Raw genomic sequence first — 21,749 nt, 5'->3', positions numbered from 1 at the left:
GGACGGTTGGCCCAATGCCCTGTTCTACTTCAATTATCATTACTTCTCAGGGATTTTGCACAGAGGTCTCATTCACTGTAAGTATATTTACAACTTTTAAAAGCATGGTAATGCAAAACAAACCAAGTCTTCCTTCAGAACATCTCAGCATCCTGACGGTGGCGATGATTAGTAATTGTGTTTTCCGCATTACCTTTCTCGATGGCTCAAATGTGAGCCATTTACTGTGGCAATACAACTACCGTGTCACCGTTACAGCTTTATTCTACAAATATTTGTAAGGTACCTCCTATGTGCCAGGTACTACACTAGTTGATAGGAACGGCTGACTCTAAAAGGAGTTCACAAGTGGAATCCTTGAGAAGGACCTGTTTTCTGTCCTCATTGAGCAGGTGCTTTTGGTGGCCACTTGGCCTCACCCATATAGGTCTGTTTCTTATGGAGACATCTAGAGTTGTAAAAACTAACAATGTCTGGTTGCCATAAAAGAGAAAATACTTTCTACTTTGTAATAAGTAGTTGGAGTAGAAAAAACACATACCAACTACTTTATCAAACCACTCAACTGGTGATTCGCATATGAATTCTGCTAGCTCCAGTGTTGCCATTTTCTGACTATGTGTATTTCCAGTGGTGAGTTTTCTCCTTCTGTAGCCTGGTTCCTAATCTACTGTCCATCATGTATAGGGCAGATAGCTCCTCCTTGTTTATCCCTGGCCTTCTGTAGACCGTAGGGCTCTACCAAATATCTCCTTCCTGCTTCCAACAATACCCACAAGAGCAACAGATGCAAGTACTCCATAACTTCTGTTGATGGATAAAGAAAAAATATGGAAGCTTTTTACCTCGGAGGAACCGGCAGCCTGGGACACAATGAGTCTGCATTTGGATTCTGGGTGTAGTTGATGGAATTCAAACTGTAAACACACAGGAAGGACCCTGGAAGCAGAAGACACACAGACTATACTATCTCCCTCTCATCTTTCTAGGGGAGCCAGTAAGAAAGCTACCATCCGTTTACCAAACCGAGAAGGAGATGGAATCCATCACTCAGGTTTAGAAGACACGTCTATAGATGATCTAAACACAGTAAGAATAAGCATCCAATTCGAGGTCAGATTGAGGCCTCTCTTTCTCTCTCTCCTAAATCTCAGTTTAAAACTAAAAGTTATGCAATTGGCACAAAAATTATTTGAAGGGTTTTTTTTTTGGGGGGGGGGAATGATTTATTGCATAGGCTTGATATTTTTAACCCAGCCTTGCAAATAATTTTTTAAAAATCTGGCACATCATTTCACAGGCAGATAGAATTTGCAGCGGGTTGCCTCAAATTTCTTTTACTTTCCTTTTCCCTGTAACATAAATCTCATGAGCAGGCTCAGGGCAAGGTGCTTCAGTTACGTAAACAATTAGTGCCAAGTATCCATGGGCCCCAACATTGTAATGAAAGAACATACTTGTCAGCAATTCGCTACAAAGCCGGCAGCTCCTCTCTAGGACTGGATGTGCCCTGTGCACAGAGCTCTCTGACCTCCGTCTGACGCTGCCTTTGGGCCCTAAGCGTCAGTCTACACTATACTCTATATGCAAGGCCATCCCCTGGCAGTGAGCAGAGAACAGCTAGGGTTTCAGATAAATTCCAGATAGAGCTGAATGAGGCTGTACAAGGCCCAGGAGAAAGCACTGATGGCCTCTCGCACACAAGAAGAGGCTACCACAGGCAATGACAATCTCCAGTTTTGCAGAGAAAGCAGTGCCAGGGGAATCTGTCTCACCTAGGTCTGCACAGGTTACCCCACTGTGGTTCCCGCCCTCAGGGGGAAGAGCGAGCCCCGTCCCCTGGTGCCTACCATTCTTGTCTGCAAAGAGCTGGACCTCTTCCAGGGTATCAAGCTGCTCTTCAGGACAGCTCGACACGCACAGGATGGTGGAACTGAGCCTCACGTCCTTGACTTCCGGGTTGCAGGAATTCATAAAGAATACGTGTCTAGGAAACAGATGAAATGAGAATATCTTAGAGCGTATCCTCTCACTGGGTTTAATTAGGGGCCTTAAAACCCATGTTATCAAATGTGGGAATAATTAAGGCAAACTTTTATAGCCAAGCACCTCAGAATAATTTACCATGTATTATGCCTACTGGGGGTCATCTATGGAGTTGTGCAGCGGAGGAATCATGCTCAAATAGTAATAAAACTTCCTTTTTCCAGATTCAGCATTTCCTGGGAGAGAACCTAAGGGGTGACCTGAGGAAGGGAAAGGATTAAACTGCACATGGAATGCTAGATCAGGCCAGTGCGTGAACGAACTACTAGCGAAGTCCACGGAAGACATATTTGCACCCGAGTGTTCAACTGTACTTCAGAGAATAGCTGACCTCAGGGGAGTGAGCAGAAAGAGGGAGGCCCCGGCTGTGAATGAAAAGCCTGCCCCTCTCCCCCACCTGCCAGTTTGAGAGCCAGGAAAGTCACGAGACCCTTCCCACTCCCACTGTTCCACCACTGGGTAGATGGGGCCGAGAAGAAAGCTGGTTGTTGCTATTAGCGGGGTCGTGAGCCAGGCTGGCACTGGTAGCTCCCAGACCATGCCCAACACCTCCCCAGGCTGTTGAGATCAGAGTGACGCCAGAAGGGGAGCCCCGGAGCCTGCCAGACAGGCAGTCCTGGAGGGACCTGGTGAAGGGGTGCGGGGAGGGGGCGGAACAGAGGGAGGTGGTATGATAGGAGACAGGGGAACAGATTTCCCAAATTTAGGATACATAGTTTAATTTTTTTTGAAATTATGGTAAAATACACATAAAATTTTACCATACTAACCATTTTAGGTGTAGAGCACAGTGGCATTAAGTACATCCCCACCACTCACCCACGGAACTCCTTATAACCTTGCAAAACCCAAGCTCTGTACCCACTAAGCAAGCCCTGTGCCAGGCAACCACCATTCTGCTTTCTGTCTCTGTGCCTTTGACTACTCTAGGGACCTCAGATAGTGAGATCACAAAGTATTTTTCTTTTTGTGACTGGCTTATTTCACTTAGCCTAACATCCTCCAGATTTACTCAAGTTGTACCTCGTGTTAGTCGGTCTTAAAGAGGAAGGAAATTCTAATATCCCATTATATACACACACAACACTGTGTTTGCTGATGGACACCTGGTTGCCTCTACCTGTTGGCTCCTGGGAATGCATACTTTACATCTCCAAGAGGATGACTATTTCTCAGCATGCACACATACATCCGGGCAGCCCCCTTCTTCCTTCTTTTTTAAAGTGATCCCCAAGTGCAGGAGGAAATGTGTCCACGTGATCCACATCCAGCAATGTAGAGCCCCTCTCCTCAGGGGCAACACTGAGTGGTAGAAGGGGCGTGGTCTGAGAACTGTATTTGGTGACTCCAAACTTGTACTCAAGACCTATTCAGAACTGCAACATTCTCTCGTAGGAGGGGCTTTTGATCATCAAGTCTCAAAAATTACTTCAAGGCAGCCTCCATCTTAGAAAAACTATGGCCAAGGCTTTCTTGCCTCTCAGGGGATTCCTATTTCTTCTCTTCCTTTTCTGTTTCTGTGTTGGAGTTGGGGGGTAGTGAGACTACAGTGCCATAGTTGAGACCACAGACTGGGGAGGGAGTGGAACACAAGTTCCCAGAATTCCCAGGTGGGATTCAGGAATTACCACACAGATAAAATACTGTGGATGATGTACAACTGGTAACATCAATTGGTAACGTGATTCTGATACATTATGGATAACAATAGTAGCCACTAACAGATTAAGTCTTAGCTCATGCAGTATCTCAGTGGATCCTTAAAATAAGCTTGTGAGACCGGCACAACAACCAGTTGAAAAGATGAAAACCGGGTTCAGAGAAGTTAAGTACTCTGCCCAAGGTCACATGGCTGAAAATTAGCACCGGCTGAATCTGAACAGAGGACTAGCTGATTCCAAAACCTGTGTCTTCGCTACCGTACACATGCCTCCTTTTTTATGAGATGGGCTGATTGTTTTAAATGAGAAAACATTTTCCAGGCTCAAAATGGCGAATTTATACAGTTTTGAAATACAGTATAGCCCCTGTAGGTTGGGGACTTACTTGAACACTTACCTTTTCAGGGTCATGTCCTGCCCTGAAAGAGGGGCCCCTTCTACAGGGGAGTTCTTCTTGCCACACACGTTGCCAAAGCTGTCATAGCCAAAGAGGAGTCTTCCCGTGGCTCCTGCCACCATCGAGTAGCCCATGATGAACAGCTGGTAAAATTCAAGTGGCACATAAGAGGTTGGCCAACAGGCTGAAAACACGGGCCCCTGCATCCCTCAAGATGTTGATATCAAGTGGAGCCAGGTAGACAATGAATCTCCCCAGCATGACTGTACTTCTCTCCTTCAGCAACAATGTCAACCATTCAAATCAGTCAGGAGGCTGTCACTCTCACCCTTGTTTTAACAGGTTAGGTAGGGAGAACATCCTAAAAGGCTGAACGGATCCTTGTCTGTGTTCTTACCTCCATGTCCTCTGTATCCTTTTCTTCATGAGTCTGTCATTTTTTCTTCTGGGCCTAACTTTACCAGGGCAACTCAAATTTTCTTCCCCCTGGAGGTTCTTGCTTTATCTGAGTGCTCCCGCCCTCCCCCCCCCCCCCCATGCCACATCTTTCCCCAAGCTTCCTTCTATCCCCTTCCCCCAACTCTCTCCCTTCTCTTCCCTTTCCTTTTCCTCCCCACTCCCCCCCCCCCCCCCCCCCCCGTGCCCCACCAAGTTTCCTTCACTGGTCCTGCCTTCCCTCTTTTCCCCTCTTCCTTCTCCCCACCCCACCCATCCTCTCTCTCTCTCTTTTTTTCTTTTTTTGTCTTATATTTAGGGGACTCTGACCCTCAGGGACAGAGACAACACAGTTGATGTGTAGCAAGATACTGTTCATAACAAGTGAGAAAATGGTGTTTTGGAATAAGTGCTTAAAATATACAAAATAAAGAATCTCAGGAATTCTGGACAACAACCTCTTGCAACTATAGTCACTTTTTTCCCCAATATCATCATGAATATGGAATACTTGAAACTTCAGCTCAAACCACTGTCTCATTCATTATATGTAGTGATGGGGCCCTCCACTAAGATTGAGTGTGTACCTCCCCCTGTGATGTGATCTTAGTGTTGTAAGTTTCCCAATTTACAGTGCATTGAATAGCATTGAAAAACGAGTGCTGACATGATCGTTCTGGGAGTGAGGATACAGTACATCATTCGATAAAATGTAGTAATGATGCCCTATGTCCTAAAGGTAGACTGTCCCAAAGTCAAATATGTTTCAGATAGTCTGCATTTGTTACTAATTTAGAAATCAGGATAATAGTCTTGAAATGCCCAGTGTGTGCCAGAGACCGTGACCAGGGGACATAAATATGAACAAAACCAAGTCCCTGCCTTCAAGGAACTCAGCCCAGAAGATGGGCAGGTTCTCTGTCCCTCCCACACCCAGCACCTCCTCAGTCTCATGGTCTGATTCCAGGACGAGAGTATCACCTTTGCTGGGGGACAGCTGGCTCATCCTGTACTTAGAGGCTGTGGGGGTGGGAATACTCAGCCCCGGGCTGCAGCTTCTCCTCCCTCTCGGCTTGGAGCGTGGGAAGGTCCTGACTGGGTCTGGACTTGGAGGAAAGGGGTCCTGTGCCTCTGCCCGGCTCACCAGAGAGCTAATAGCAAAGCGGTATTTTCCACTTACCAGCATTCTTTATGTTAATATCTCCCTTGGGAAGCCTGTGGGAGGAGCGGACATTTTGTTTTTGTTGTATTTTAGGGCGGGAGGGATTTGGTGCACACTGAGTCCTTGCCATATTTCTACTACTTTATACCTTTGAACTTTGTTCTAATTTCAAACGCACAATTACAATTCCGTATGACGGTGATACAGTAGGCGTGTCTACGAGGTATGGTGAGGCTGTCAAGAGGTCACCGTCAACTGTGCCAGGGGAGATCCAGAAAATGGAGTCTTAAAAGGGGAATGGAGGCGGGCAGGTGGGGGAGGACGCTGGAGAGGTAAGTAGAGGCAGAGACAGTCCAGAATTTGAGACATTCTGTTCTGTGCGTCTTATGCAAATATAAACACAGGCAGGCTACTCTTTCTCTTGGCAGTAGACCATCTCTGCCTGTAATTCTAGCCTCTTACCCTAAACCTCCTTTGTCTTAACTCGGGGGGGCAGTACCATCAATAACCCCATTTAGCATGTTACCTCACTACTGCTCAAGATGTCACAAGATCAGAAAGCTAAACAGCAGAGGCAGAAAAGCCTCCTTGCCCTTTTTTAAGTATCTGTGGTTAAAAAAAAAAAAAAAGTTGCAGAAGATACGAAAAGCCAGTCAGCTTGAAGGGCTCTCATTATTCAAATGCAATACAGGAAAGAGAATGCTGGCATATTGAAGCCTTCAAATTTATTCTGTAAATGACATGTAATTTGAAAACAGTTCCCAGCTCTGTGCCACCTCTCAGATGGCTCATAATTCTTCAGGCTGTGATGAGCCATCTACAAATCCTTTCCCCAGGCGGCTGTTGGGCTGAGAGTTTGGCAGCGATGTGCTAGGTCTGAACCGTGGAGGGGCTAGGGAAGATCACCGAGTAACATGGACAACCTGAGGCGGAAGCTGCCAGGTGCCTGCAGGACAGCTGCTCCCTGCACCGGAACCCCACCAGGCCCAGAGAGGAACAGCAGCCGTCTGTGGGGAAGCTAAGAAGGATGCGGTGTATACACACATGCTCTCTCCCGGCTCCTCCCGTAGGAGGGCTCCGAGAGCCATGAAAGGGACATTCAGTTACACCTTTAAGACCCAACCTTCCACTGTGCCTATAACCATGTCTGTGAGACACCGGTAGGTAAAGTCGACCAGTGAATAAATGCTTTTCCAAAGAAAGAGGAACAAACATGGTATTTTAGGGTCTATTCAAATTGAAATCCTTGCCACAAAGGTAATTTACTATGGGGTAGCTATTATGCTGCTTTGTAAATTAATCATTAACCGCACAGCAAACAGTGTGCCTCAGTCTAGAATGGATGTTTTCATGAACATGATCTTTAAAGAAGCTGAGAAGGGCTCCTTCTGCTGTTACCCACAATAAGGTATCTAAAATAAGTATCAAAGCATCCAGATTTAGCTGCCAAGAAACCCTCCCAGGACTCATGTGGCACAGCCTGATGAGGTCTACCAGCAATCCTATGTACCTAGAAACTAGAATGGGGAAAAAATTCATCACCTAACTAGAGAGTTTCTATCAAAGGCTCATTTCCTTTGCTAAACACAACATACAGAGAGTGTGTGTGTGACGCTCAGCTGAGGTGAGAGTAATTTCTCTCTAGGATTTTCGCCCGAATGGCAAACAGTTCATGAACACTTTGTTTGGTGGGGGGCTGTGATGGTAAAAGAACTTCCAGGCAGTGAGCTCAGATAATAAGGGATCACATGCTGGCCTATTAAGTAACAATCCTAAGAAGTGACTCTCATTTCCTAATGGAGTCTTTCATTAGACTGTGGCCTGCAGTAATAAGACAGCCTCTCCAAATTAGCCGGCCTAGGAGATTAAGAGACACCTGATAGAACTTCCCCAGGACCGATGCTTACTGTGTGGTAATGGCAGGTGTCTCTCATTGTAGCACAAACTTTAACCTGGTACCACCTGGATCCCTAGGCTTCCCCAGGGAAGGCACTAGGAATACGATTTACATGTGGGCACAGTTATTTCAGGAAACACACTGTGGTCTCTTCCCTACTAGACATCTATACTTACCAAACCAGTCCAAAAGAGAAAGAAGAGGAATAGCCATGTTGTATCTGTGCACTTCCTATAAATCTGAGGTCTCCACTCTCTTTTCCGGGGGGTTCTCTCTGCAGAAACCTTCCAGACCAAAAAAAAAAAAAAAAAAAAAAAAGGGGGGGGGGTTGAGGAGTTGAGGAAAAGGGGATAAATAACCATATGGGTCATAACCTGGAAACTGAATCCAAATGTACCGAAGATTGCTCAAAGTAACTTTTCTTCCTTCCTTTCATTTTTTTTTAACGTGGCCTCCTGAAGCTTTCAACAGAGACTCTGAAACAACCTGCTCTGTGCAGAGCAGAAGTGAAGTCCCCAGTCGCTAACTCCTTACCTGGAGGTGCACCTGTAGGCTACCCCAAGTTTGTGCTCTGCAACCAGCCTCTCCCGCGCCTCCGCCTGAGCACACGAGTGGGGTCCTAGATCCTCCCCGCCACGTGTCCCCAGAACAAGGCGAGGGGCGGGCTGGGCTCTATCCCGGTGGATAGGGAAGGCGGAAGCTTCCGGACGGGCAGGTGCTAGGAGTGGCCCGAACCTTCCCCTGGGGCTCCCAGCCTTCCCACGGGGCCTTTTTGCGCGCGGCGGTTACTCACCAGGTACTCGGCGCCGGGACACTGCATCCTGTGCTCCGCAGCCAGGCCGAAGACTGGGAGCCCACGAAGCGCCCCGCGGCAGAGGAGCCTGCGGCCAGAAGGCCCAGCAGCCGGAAGGGGCGCAGCGCCGCCCCGCGGCCGCCTCCGCGAGCCTCGAGCTTGGCCCTCGGCGTCACCGGAGCGGCTCCGGGCCCGCCCCGGTCAGTCACCTGTCAGCGGGAGGGCCGCCGTGTTCCCAGGCCCTCGGCGTCCACCACCCGCGCGGTGGTGGTTCCCGGGATGCCCATCTCGCCGACCGAAGCGCGGAGGCCCCGGCTCAGCCACGATCCTGCGCGCGTCCTAATTAGCGCCTCTGCGAAGAGCAAGAAGCAGAGTCTCAACAAATCCTTCCCGAGGGGTGGAGTACTGCTTTACGCCCAGCCGACAAGGAAGTAGCACTTACCTGTGCCGGATTCTGTTCTAGCGGCTCGACAAGCATTATGAAATCATCAACAAAGCAGAAATCATTGTTATCCCTGATCTGCAGTGAGGGAAACCGAGGCACGGGAAAGCAGCGATGGGACATGCTCAGTGAGACACAGCTGTAAGCTGTAGAACTAGGAGTTGAACCCAAGCCCTCGGGCAGGCGCTTTCAAGTGGTTCTCTGCAAACACTACGTGAGGGATGGGAAGAGCGAATATGAATCAGGAAAAAAAAAAAAAAAAAAACAACCCATGAATCTAAATCAGAGAAATATGAAGCATGAAAAATATAATAATTGGAATGACTGTTTATTGATGCTATTTATTAATAATAATGTGGGATAAATCTAGTAGAATCAATGCGGCTGAAGAGGAATTAGTGATTAGAAGAGCGGTTTCAGCAACTCCCCAGCGGAAGCAGGAAAGCATTAAAAAAAGGAAATAAGGCAGCTTATTTTAAAATTTCCTAAGGAGTATCAGGTATAGAACCAGGACAGGAAAAGGAATGTTACAAAAAAGGAGAGGAGGAAATATTTGAAGACCTAATGGAACTAAATTCCAAGGTTAAAAGAAAGAAACCTCAGACTGCAAGGGTGCATCTCAAGCCGTATAGAAATATTTCAAATATTTTTATCGTTTGTTTTAGGAATTTCCTAAAAATCCATTTATTGGAGCCATGGACCAACTGCCCAACTAGTTCTTGTCAGAATAACAGCTCTTCCTGTGACCCACAGATCAGTCAACAGTTATCTCACAACTGTACCCTTCAAGACTCACTTCAAACCCTCCCCTTCCCATGTCCGTGTCAACTATGACATGACCAAGTTGTCCAATCTAATCAGCCTGTCTGCACTGAAGGACGCATCTTAATCAGACCCTGAAAAACCTATAAATACCCCCATCCTTGAAACACATCAAATGTGTTTGTATTAATAAATTTATAATAATACTAAATAAAAATAAAGCCTCATTGGTTGCCTTTAGCAGTTTCTAGGGGTCAGGGGTGCCTGGCTGGCTCAGTCAGTTAAGTGTCCAACTCTTGATTTTGGCTTAGGTCATGATCTCACAGTTCATGGGTTCTACTCCCGTGTTGGGCTCTGCACTGACAGTACGGAGCCTACTTGGGATTCTCTCTCTCCCTCTCCCTCTCTGCCCCTCTCCTGTTCGTGTGCTCTCTCTCTCTTAAAGTTTCCAGGGGTCAGACTCATTATTTTGAAAACTGGTTAAGGAAAGGGGAGGAATCAAGCACGTATCCCGCCTCTCCTATATGAACTGTGCTGTGGGGTAATCACGTAATTGACGGAGATTTCTCTTTATAGAAATATTCTGGCTTATATAAGTGCAGAAGGAATGACAGAATTTAGGATATCACAGTCTGCCCAACATGACAACAAAGGGACAACCAGACATTAGTCTTCTCCCAATGAAGAAAGAACACATTGCCCCCTGTGAGGTAGTCAACCAGAAAAATCTACACGAATCTACCAATTTATTTTTTATTTATTTTTTTAATGTTTTATTTATTTTTGACAGAGACAGAGACAGAGCATGAGCAGGGAAGGGGCAGAGAGAGAGGGAGACACAGAATCTGAAGCAGGCTCCAGGCTCCGAGCTGCCAGCACAGAGCCCGACGTGGGGCTCGAACTCACAGACGGCGAGATCATGACCTGAGCTGAAGTTGGACGCTCAACCGACTGAGCCACCCAGGCGCCCCTGACTACCAATTTATAAGAAATATAGGGAACAGAGGGACAAGTCAAATGACACCACAGGATGCCATCAGCAAAACCGAGAATGGGAGAGTCTCAGACACAGGACCTTGTTTTAACATCAACAACAACAGTAGCAGCAGCAAAAAGATTTTAAGAAAAAAAAGGGGGGAAACCTAAAAATTAAAAGAGAGTTGGGAGGTATTTTAACAGAGAACAGAGGACATTGTTTAGATCCAGATTACACCAACTGGCAAAATAAAAGGAAAGACCTTCAGAGGACCATCTAGGGTATGCGAATCCTCACTGGATATTGGATAATTTGAAGCAATTTATATTAAGGAATTTGGGGATCTGATGATGTCATTGGGGTTAAATTTAAGGGAAGTTCTTACCATTTAGATTTACATCCTGAAACTTACACAAGATAGTAGGCTGTCTGAGATTTGCTTTAAAAACTCCGGGGCAAGGACCCCTGGATGGCTCAGTCAGTTAAGCATCCGACTTCGGCCCATGTCATGATCTCACTGTTTGTGAATTCTATCCGCACACTGGGCTCTCAGCACAGAGCCTGTTTCGGACCCTCTGTTTCCCTCTTTCTGTCCCCCCCCCCCACCTCTCAAAAATAAATAAACATTTAAAAGTAAAGTTTTTAAAAAAAAAATCCAAGGCAAAGGGCAACGGGTGGAGGTGTGGAGGGAAACGAGATGGACCACCAACTGATAATTGCTGAAGTTGGGGAAGTATACATGAGGCTCATCAAATTGTTTTCTCTACTCTTGCGTGTTTGAACCTCTACACACACCCTTGCGCACACATACGGAGTAAACCACGGTGCCTGCCGCCTCCAGAGCCTCCACTTAGGCAGCTTCTGACACTTATCGTCTGCAGGCGCCTTTCCCCCTTCTTTACTCCCCCCGCCGACCCCCGCTCCACCTGACCCCATGCATTCCTCAAGAGGCAACAGCCCCTGCTTGGCCTTAGGGTGGTTGTGTCTTCAGAGCTGTTGGCTTCGCCAAGGTGCCACGCTCTCACGGTCTCCTCTCCAACCCCACCTGGGTCCCTGGTGCTCCTGTAGCGCTTTGGCCAGAACATTTTCGCCCCTTCTGCGGGAACCTCCCCATCCCCTTCCTCATATCACCTCTCCTGCCCACCTATCCCTGTTTGTCATGATTCTCACACTTGGCCTTCCAGATGTTCTCATCTGCACCTCTTCCCAAGTTTCTGGCACTTCCTTAACTTCTAGCAGCTTGCAATCTGGCCAGATGGAGATGCAATTAGAGCCACTCCAGTTGCCCACTTTGCTTTCAAGTGTGTGACCGTCATCCCTTTGGGTCGGGTCTCTTAGGTGCAGGCTACAGCGTGAGCTCAGCTTCAGCCTGGGCATCTTATTGCTTATTTTTACTGAGTATCTGTGCTTTGGGGCCAGCACCTGGGGAAGGCCAGACTTCCCACCCCTCACCTCCCTTTCCTCAGGCTTCCTCCCCTGCCTCACTAGCTCTGTGGCTGAGTTCCCAGCATGCTTTGAACTATAGCCTGACACACAATGGTGAAAATAGTGTGATATTGGATGTGATAAAGCTCCAGAGGAGGCAGGATTATGAACTCAGGCCTCAGGGTCCAGATCTTTTATCATCTTGCCTTTCCTGTCAGCCAGGAAGAGTCATCCCTCGGATTGGAAGCCAGAAAGGAGATGAAGGATCCAAGGGGTCTTGGGTTTGAACTTTGGTGTTTATAGTTGGTTCAGGAATGGCCCAAGATGCACTTGGACAGAATAGGGGGCTGCGAGGAACGATTTCGCTATGAACGGGGGTATGGTGGATAAGGGAGTCGAGCAAGGTGTGTGTGCAAAGGAGTCCCAGCCCTTTGGAGCTGGATTGAGGTAATTTCAGGGTGAGGAAGTTGGAGGCTCAGAAAAGTCTTCTTTTCTCCTTGAGATCTTTGGATCAGAAATCTGGTCTTTGGAACTCTGATTATTTTTAGCTTATCTTGATCCTACAATGACTGAGCATTTTGCTTTGTGCTAGGACTTGGGCCAACTCAAGGGGCACAGGCACCACATAGGAATATTTGCCCTTTCATGGAGCTCATGCTCACATGAGGGCTGGTGATAAGCCATGTGGTGGGGGGTTCTCTGCCCAGTGTGATGGTCCCGGAAGCCTTCGTGGGAAAGCATGTCTGAGCTGAGTGGTGAAGGGTGAATAAGACATGATGACGCACAGAAAGGTGAAGAGGGCATTCTAGGCCGAAGAAACAGCATGAACAAAGCCTGGATGCACGGAAGTGCCTGGAAAACCCCAAACAACATAGAACTGCTGGAGGATGAACGTAAGCGAGGGAAGAAGGGAAAGGGAGAGGGTATGATGAGTCTGAGGGCAAAGAGTCCCCAGCCATTTAGGGCCAACATGCCACATCAAGTTTCTGCTTGTGTTTCCGTGCTTATACCTTTCCCATTCACTCTCACGTTGTAGAACAGCTTTTGGAGATTGCTATTGGCCTGGTTGTGCTCAGAGGACTGGAAGGAGAGGGGCTTGTGTCCTCCTTGTACTTCAGAGGAGCTGGGAGCAGGAGAGACAGTTTGGGGGCTGGGCATTGTATGGGAGAAACCACGTGGTGAGAACCAAGTATGAAAACTCTCATGGGGAAGTGAGACATGGGGACAGGACAGCCATCAGGCTCTCTTCCTAAATGTGATCCTTGGAACTCTTCTTCCAGCCCCAAGGGACTTTCAGATGGGTTAAAAAGTTGTTGTTTTTTTACATTGGTTTAAATATGTTAAATTACATTATTTATGTTCATGTATTCTTTTGTATACATCACATATTGCATGGTAAAATTATATGTAACATACATGTGCCATATATGTAACATATCTAAGTTATAAGACATAATAACATGAACAGTCAAACCCACCACCCATTTTATGAACTAGAACATTTCCCAGGTGCCTGGATGGCTCATTTGGTTAAGTGTCCGAGTCTTGATTTTGGCTCAGGTCATGGTATCACAGTTTGTGCCTTCAAGCCCTACATTGGGGTCTGTGCTGGCAGCACAGAGCCTGCTTGGGATTCTCTCTCTCCCTCTCTCTCTGTCCCTCCCCTGCTCACTAATGCTCTCTCCCTCTCCCTCAAAATAAATAAGTAAATAAATAAATAAATAAATAAATAAACATTTTAAAAAAAGAAATGGAGGGTGCCTGGGTGGCTCAGTCAGTTAAACATCTGATTCTTGGTTTCAGCTCAGGTCATGATCCCCCAGTTGTGAGATCGAGCCCTGTGTCGGTCTGTGTGCTGGCAGCTTGGAGACTGGTTCCTGCTTCGGATCCTGTATTTCCCTCTCTCTCTGACCTTTCCCTGCTCGCACTCGGTCTCTCTCTATCTCTCAAAAATAAATAAACATTAAAAATTTTTTTAAAAAAGGAATAGAACATTTCCATAATGTCCCTCCTCAAACACAACCCCTGTCAAACCTTCAATCTCAGACATAACCGCTGTTCTGAATTTTGTTTTTCAATCTCTTGGCTAAACATACTCATCTCACAGTATCTTAAACCTTACCTAACATAATTTAGTTTGCTTTTTAAGGGGATGTTATAAAAACTAGTGGTAAATGGTACACAGTTGTAAGAAACTTTTCTCACTCAACGTTGTGCTTTTCACGTTTGGTTTTAAATTTGAGGCTGGTCCTTCATAGACTTAACCGGACAATTTAAACACAGACTTAATTGACTATAAATATAGAAAAGCAGAACAATCAAACTTCTGAGTCTTCAAATGCTGAGATAAAAACACTTGCACTGGGGCGCCTGGGTGGCTCAGTCGGTTAAGCGTCCGACTTCAGCTTAGGTCACGATCTCACGTTCCGTGAGTTCGAGCCCTGCGACGGGCTCTGGGCTGACGGCTCAGAGCCTGGAGCCTGCTTCCGATTCTGTCTCCCTCTCTCTCTGCCCCTCCCCCGTTCATGCTCTGTCTCTCTCTGTCTCAAAAATAAATAAACGTTAAAAAAAATGAAAAAAAAAAAAACACTTGCATTACTAGAGGTTGACTGCTTGGTCTAGTCTGTTTTCCTTTGTCCCACAATTTCCATTTAGTCAGCTTTCCATGTTATTTGTATATTAATCAGCTCTCTTACCTCCTTGGTTTCCACACTTGTGCAGGGTGAACACTGCCATAAATGAACTGAAGCCACTTGCTACTTTCCTTCACCAAATGTTTGTAGCCATCTCTAGGACACTTTGTGTCCACACCCATCTGCAGAAACAGTCTTCTTCTTCCTAGGTCTCTATATGAACGACCAGAGTTCTAACAGCAAAGCCATCAGAAAGCCTGTAGAATAATTCTTTGCTAGGACTGGCGACTGAACAGAAGGAAGTAGGACCCGGTCCCTTGTGTGTTCCTAGGGAGATTTGGCCTTGTGTTAGCATCCTAAGGCTGCTGTGACACATTACCACAACTCTGGTGGCCTAAAACAACAAATGTGTTTTCCCACAGTTCTGGAGGCTGCCAAGTCTGAAATCAACATGTTTGCAGGGCCACCCTCCCGCTAAAGACTCTAGAGAGGGAGACTCTTTCCTCTCAACTGGCCCAGAGTGCCCCTTGGCATTGCCCCAGTCTCCGCCACTGTCTCCACATGGCCGTATTCCCTGGGCCACCATGTATCTTCTCTTTTGTCTTTTATAAGGACACCCTTACCTTGGATTTAGAGCCTCCTCTAATCAATCTGGGATGACTTCCTCTTAATATCCTTACCTTACCTATCTTTATTCCAAATAAAGTCACATTCTGAGGTTCCAGTAGATGTAATCTTTTTTTTGGGGGGGGGGTGGTGGCATTATTTTACCCATTACAGACCCGCAGATGCTACTTGAAGAAAATGTCCGGTGGTGAGATACATTAAAAATTTTTTTTTTACATTTATTTATTTTTGAGAGACAGAGGGAGACAGAGGGGAGACAGTAGGGGAGGGGCATAGAGAGAGGGAGACACAGAATCCGAAGCAGGCTCCAGGCTTTGAGCTGTCAGCACAGAGCCCAACATGGGACTCAAACTCATGAATCAGGAGATCATGACCTGAGCCAAAGTTGGATGCTCAACTGACTGAGCCACCCAGGCGCCCCATGCGGTGAGATATATTTTAGAAATATACCCCTCTCACAGCATCACACTGTTCATCAGTATATTATAGACTGACCCACGTTGTGGGGTGTGTGTGTGTGTGTGTGTGTGTGTTAACAACTATTAACACTGCTTTGAGAAGTGCTCTTAGGGACTGTATATTTTTGGAGGACATGGTCAATTTAACAGGTTGAAATATGCAGGGTCTTCGATACTGTGGGTGGAAGGAATGATTTCCAAGACACCTGAAAAGCCCTCCTCCCCATGCCTAGCTGACCTGGTCAGCACTACCTCAAACTTCTTAGACACAAAAGGCTTTTAATCCACTCTGAAGGAAAACAAAATACAAATGGCCTTGGGAGAGGGCATTTGAGTAATAACTCCCTACTAAGCTATGAACGACTAATGCCAGATTCCTTTCTTATTAAAAGTGTTGATAGAGGGCAGGGGATACCTAGACGTCAAGGTCACCAGGGTTTCTGAAGATCGGGGGGTGGCATTCAAGGGCTGGACAGAAGCCCAGAGGTCAAATTTCAGTGTCTTTTAACTTTCTCAGCACCAGTGCTTTTTACTGCACCGTTTAATACTTCATGGCTGGAAGTGCTCGTCTGTTTAACCTGAACTGTAGGACTCCACTTGCATTTTGACACCAATAATTGATACATAAAGATATCATCTATTTTTCTTCTTGCCAAATATCTGATATAAATATCAGAATTTCAATAGATACAGGTATACACATCTAGAAGGCATCTAGAAGGATTTCCTTTTATTTTCTAATATTGTGTTATATTTGATTACCTGTGACTTTTTCTCTCTTCTCATTCAATAGGTGATCTGTCCATTTGGATTAAATGTATAGTGTTGTAAAAACAGGAAAAAAATCTAACCACTAACACCAAAGTACTGTGTTTTAAAAATTCTTACATGCAGGGGCACCTGGGGGCTCAGTCGGTTAAACGTCTGACTTCAGCTTAGGTCATGATCTCGCGGTTCGTGGGTTGGAGCCCCATGTCGGGCTCTGTGCTGACAGCTCAGAGCCTGGAGCCTGCTTCAGATTCTGTGTCTCCCTCTCTTTCTGCCCCTCCTCCACTCTTACTGTGTCTCTCTCTCAAAAAAAAAAAAAACATTAAAAAAATTTAAAAATTCTTACACGCCAAAACCTTTTAAGGGACAAGTGTGCCTAATTCTCCTGAATTTTATCAATCCAGCAATCTTGTCTTTTTCTGTTCTGGGAGGGGAAAGAGGAAAAGGAAAGGAGAGAGAAAATATGGGAGGGGGAGATGTGAAGAAAGGGCAATAAATCAAGAGTGTGGGAACCTTGTTACCAGCTGTAGGAAGTTAGGCAAACCTTCTATCTCTTTGGGCCTCTTCGTAAAATGGGGGAAGAGAGCCAGATTCTTCCATGTCTATTTCCAGCTCAGAAATGCTATGATTTAAAACTACATGGCACAGGGAGGGAGACCAAAAACCCAGAGTAAGTAAAAGGAAGCAAATGGCAGAGATGAATGAATATATGTGAAACAGAAGTGACACTACAGTAGAGATGATTAATGAAAACAAAACAAAACCTTATTCTTTGAAAAGACTGAAAAAATAAAAAAAAGGCAAGCTTCTATAAGACAGATCAATAACATAGGTTAGAGATAAAATATGCAAAATGTCCTGCATGTGACAAAGAGGTAGACATTAGGCACACAATGATCAACGATGTGATAGCACCTCTCTACTTTGATTTTATATTTCTCTCCCATCATCCTTACTTTTACTCTTCTTATATTTTATTTTTGCCTTCATTCTGTATCCCCATATCATATCTGATATTGGCACTTGCTCTGTTAGACCCCTGGCAGTTGTAAACCGCAGACCAGCGTTCTGGCAAAGTCCTGGCATGGAGGGCTAATGTAGTTGCCACTTTCTTACAGCAGGTGGCACTGTAAGCCAGTGACTGGGTAGTCAAACCAGCCATAAATTCATAAATTGTAGTATTCCCCCCACCCCAATCGGTTCTAAGATCTCTTCCTTTTTTATGTTTGCATTTTTACGTTTCCAAAATTGTGAGGCTTCTTACACTCAGTATATACATATACTGTAGAATTTTATGCCCATTGAAAGCTGTTATTAAATTGATGTGGCTTCTTATCAAATCTTAACACTGTCTTAGAATGGGGGACATTTCACTATGTTATGAACCTTAGCACTGCCAGGAATGCATCAATTACCCATGGATAATATTCAAAATCACTGAATGCAAGGTCTTACCGAAGAAGGAAAAGTGATGCCCTCTTTAGTTGTCTGGGAATCACTGCACATTTGGGGTTGGACAGACTCTGGAGTTTGAAACCAGATTCTTACACTCAGCTGTGTGATCTAGAGTAAACTTGTTACCCTCTCTAAGCCTCAGTTTCCTCATCTTTAAAATGGTGAGAACAGGGGCACCTGGGTGACTCAGTTGGTTAAAAGTCCGACTTCAGCTCAGGTCACGATCTCACAGTTTGTGAGTTTGAGCCCTGTACTGATATATGTCAGTGCAGAGCCTGCTTGGGATTCTCTCCGCCCTCCTCTCTACTCCTCCCCCACTTGTTCTCTCTCTCTCTCTCTGTCTCAAAATAATACATAAACTAAAAAATAAAAAGAAAACAATGGTGAGAAAAAATGGCTAATTTGGAAGATTATTATTGTATGCCTACCCTAGAACTTGGCTTACAACAGTTTCAATGAACTCCAGCTAGTGTAATATAATTTTTAAAAGCTTAGGTTAGCAACAGAATGTGAAACAGACCCGTTAATTTACAATAGGGAGAGTGCACCTGTGCTATTCACCCAGTTAGCTAATTGACTTGGGGCTGTGGATCCTGGGCCCTCGTTTGGTGCGCAGACCATATGGCACTGCTTTACTGTCCAACAGTTTGGTTCCTGGAGCAAAATCTCCTGAGGTGTTTGTTCAACAGGTAGATTTCCCAGACCCACCCAGACCTGCTAAGTCAAAATCTCTGGAGGTGGGGCACAAAATGTGTCTTCAAAACAAGTTCTCCACATTGTTTGTATGTATTGTTTGGCAACTCTGACAGACTAGCGTTGGGATCATATTCACTTGGCTGAATTTCTGTAGTACTGGATTGAATGATATTATGATTTTTAATTTGCTTATTGGGCAGTGGAAAAACAAAGCTACAGGACTGGTCTGGTTCCTTTCTGCTTCCCCACGTGCTGCTCATCTGCCATGGGTCAGCTGCGGGTGCAGTGGTTTCTACTACCTTTGTGAATGGGTCTTGAACTTGCAAAATGAGTAAGTTCTGGAGATCTCATGTACAACATAGAGGTTATCATCAACAATGCTGTATTTATATTTCAAAGTTGCTAGGAGACACCATCTTAAATGTTCTCAGCACAAAAAAGAAATGAGGGTACCTGGGTGGCTCAGTCGGTTAAGTGTCCAACTCTTGATTTTGGCTCAGGTCATGATGTCACAGTCATGGGATCGAGCCCCACATTGGGCTCCATGCTGAGCATGGAGCCTGCTTAAGATTCTCTCTCCTTCTCTCTCTCTGCCCCTCTTGCCTGCTCACGCTCTCTCTTTTTCTCTCAAAAGAAATGGATGAACGTTAAAAAAAAAAAAGGAATGGTAATTCCGTGATGTAATGGAGGTATTAGCCAACCCTACGGTGATGATGTTGCAATATACAAATATATCATATCAACACACGGTACACCTTAAACTTACACAATGCTGTATGTCAATTATATCTCAATTAAAAAAGTAAAAAAGATGAATGGGTCTGATATGACAACAACGCCAATGACATAGTCAGAAAATGAGAATTCTAAGTTGGTGAGAGTTCTAGATAACTGACATCTAACTTTTTAGATGTCTCCACTATTTTGAGAATTTTGATGAAAATCATTTATTCAACAAATACTTGTTGATGGCTTCCTAGATCCCAGGCTCAAACTGTTTCTCAGCCTGCAGAACACAAGGACTAGAGCACGTGGAATTGGGCAAGGGGAGAGCCAGCTGGACCAGCTCCCCCCACACAGCAAGGTTTCTGGGAAGAAGGCCTCCCAGAACCATCCAATCCTCTCTGTTGTGACTTGTGTCCAGACATGTGTTCTTTTAGCTGCCGGTCAAATAATTGTTGGTTGGACTGTCAAGGCTCCAGTAATATTTACGCTGCCCCTCAAAATATCAAGTTGCCTGCTGAACTTAACTTTATTCCTCCGCAAATAGTTGCCTTGAGGGCAACTTAAAGTGCCAGAACAACTTGAATCTACAATCTGTGTCTATACACACAGGCGCGTGCACACACATACACAAATGTGTCTATTTGGTGGCAGGTCGAGCACACTATCACTTCTGCACACTTGGTCTACTGTACCAAGGTCTGTACCAGGTCAAAGTTGTTTTCTAGGACACAAGTTAAATGATAGGGGACAAGGCCACAGTGGAATAAGTCACACGCAGTGCTGAACATCAGTTCAGGATGGAACACTAGAGGGCTCCATGGCGGAGAGCATTTACAGATGTGAGTTAATACTCACGGCCAGAAGACTCAGCTGTCATTATCACAGAGCTTACAACTGCACTCAGAGCATGGGAAAACACAGATCGCTGTTTCCCGTAAGGGCTGGCAGATCTATCTACTTTTATAATGTACTATTTCAGAGACAAATGGTATTATAATGACACAGAATAGTGTGGTGGCTTCAAATGGGGGGGTATGTGTGCCTTATCTTTCTCAATGACAACAGATCACTATTAGGAACAGAAAGTGTTGTACTGTGTGACCATTTTGAGAATTATCGTGAACAGCTTGTGTGCAATGGCGGTGGGCAGGCCCATTTGCCCAGCCCTCCTTGTGTCTGATACCTCTGTCCCCCTCCTGGCTCTGCTTCCTGGGCCAGAATCCACTTGTTACTGTGTGTGCCTCTTGCTCCTCGAGTCACTTCGTCTCTGATGTCTTTTTTCTATCTGATTTGGCAAGACACCCTTTTTTTTTTAAATTGACATATAACATTATATTCAGGTGTACAACCTAATGATTCAGTGTTTGTACATATTGCAAAATGATCACCACACTAAGTCTAGTTAATGTCCAATACTACTCAAAGTTACAGAACTATTTTCTTGTGATGAGAACTTCTAAGATCTATTCTCTTAAGCAACTTTCAAATATGCAATATGGTATTATTAACTGTAGTCATCATGCTGTACGTTATATCCCCAGGACTTACTTCTTTTATAGCTGGAAGTTTGTACCTTTTGATTCTCTCCACCCATTTCACCCCCACCTCTGGCAACCACTAGTCTGTTCTCCACATCAATGAGCTTTTTTTGTTTGTTTGTTTGTTTTTAAGTTTTCATATACAGTAGTCTCCCTTATCCACAGTTGTGTTTTCTTATTTTGGCTCACCTCTAATAAAGGTAACTCCGTGTAGCCCCGAATGAAGTACAGCATAAAAATTAAGGGCTTGAATATCTACTTGAATATCTTGAATATCTGTCCCATACTGGTTTTGTGGAATTGGACAAGTTACTAACTTTTCAGGTCTTGGTTTTGTTATCTGTAAAATGGGCATGACAATGCCTACCTCTTTTCTGCGGGAGTTAAATGAGATTAGATGTGCTAGTCTTAATGCTTGGTGCACAATAAGTATTCAACAAATGCTAGCTGTTACTTATTTTTCGTGTTCAGCCTAACTTTCCCACTTTAAAAATGTTTGTTTAGCTGTACTTGCTTTTGTAAGCAGCTTCAGATTTCTTTGGGGAACAAGGCCGCATATAAATGAATAATCCATATCGCCAGTGCCTCTTTAAAGAGTTGTATCAATGTATGATAGCAACTCCAACGTAGGACATGAAGTAGAAAACAAGATCAGTTGTAATATGACAGCATCTATCCTAAGACATACACTGCTCATTACTTTTGACACAGTAATTTCCTTTTGGACTCTACACTTGATAAAAAGCTGAAACAATTTTACCTATGTGAAAAGCTCGTTCACCAAAATTTTCCCATAGTTCTATTTATATTAGCCAAAACTTAAAAACAATCTGAATGCCTTTTAAAAGAGAA

The 21,749-nt window shown here is 45.0% G+C and overlaps 1 protein-coding gene across 6 annotated transcripts in view; it reads right to left on the bottom strand.

The window, feature by feature from the left end:
• Window positions 1-8,492, bottom strand: part of SLC44A3 (solute carrier family 44 member 3) — a 107,116-nt gene extending 98,624 nt beyond the window's left edge. For all 6 annotated transcript variants that reach the window (XR_006221712.1, XR_006221710.1, XR_006221711.1 and 3 more), the window contains exons 1-5: window positions 8,392-8,492; window positions 7,775-7,882; window positions 4,105-4,247; window positions 1,851-1,987; window positions 846-939 (exon numbers count right to left, since the gene is read on the bottom strand). Coding sequence is in view for 2 of the 6 variants with exons in the window: in XM_042997939.1 (XP_042853873.1) it covers window positions 846-939; window positions 1,851-1,987; window positions 4,105-4,247; window positions 7,775-7,882; window positions 8,392-8,418 (509 nt within the window). In the remaining 4 variants the exon portion in view is untranslated. The remainder of the gene's footprint in view (window positions 1-845; window positions 940-1,850; window positions 1,988-4,104; window positions 4,248-7,774; window positions 7,883-8,391) is intronic.
• Window positions 8,493-21,749: the final 13,257 nt, after the last annotated feature.

This window comes from Panthera tigris, chromosome C1, assembly GCF_018350195.1.
Source record: "Panthera tigris isolate Pti1 chromosome C1, P.tigris_Pti1_mat1.1, whole genome shotgun sequence".
In the NCBI taxonomy this organism is placed as follows: domain Eukaryota; kingdom Metazoa; phylum Chordata; class Mammalia; order Carnivora; family Felidae; genus Panthera; species Panthera tigris.
This window is presented reverse-complemented; position numbering and strand designations above follow the sequence as displayed.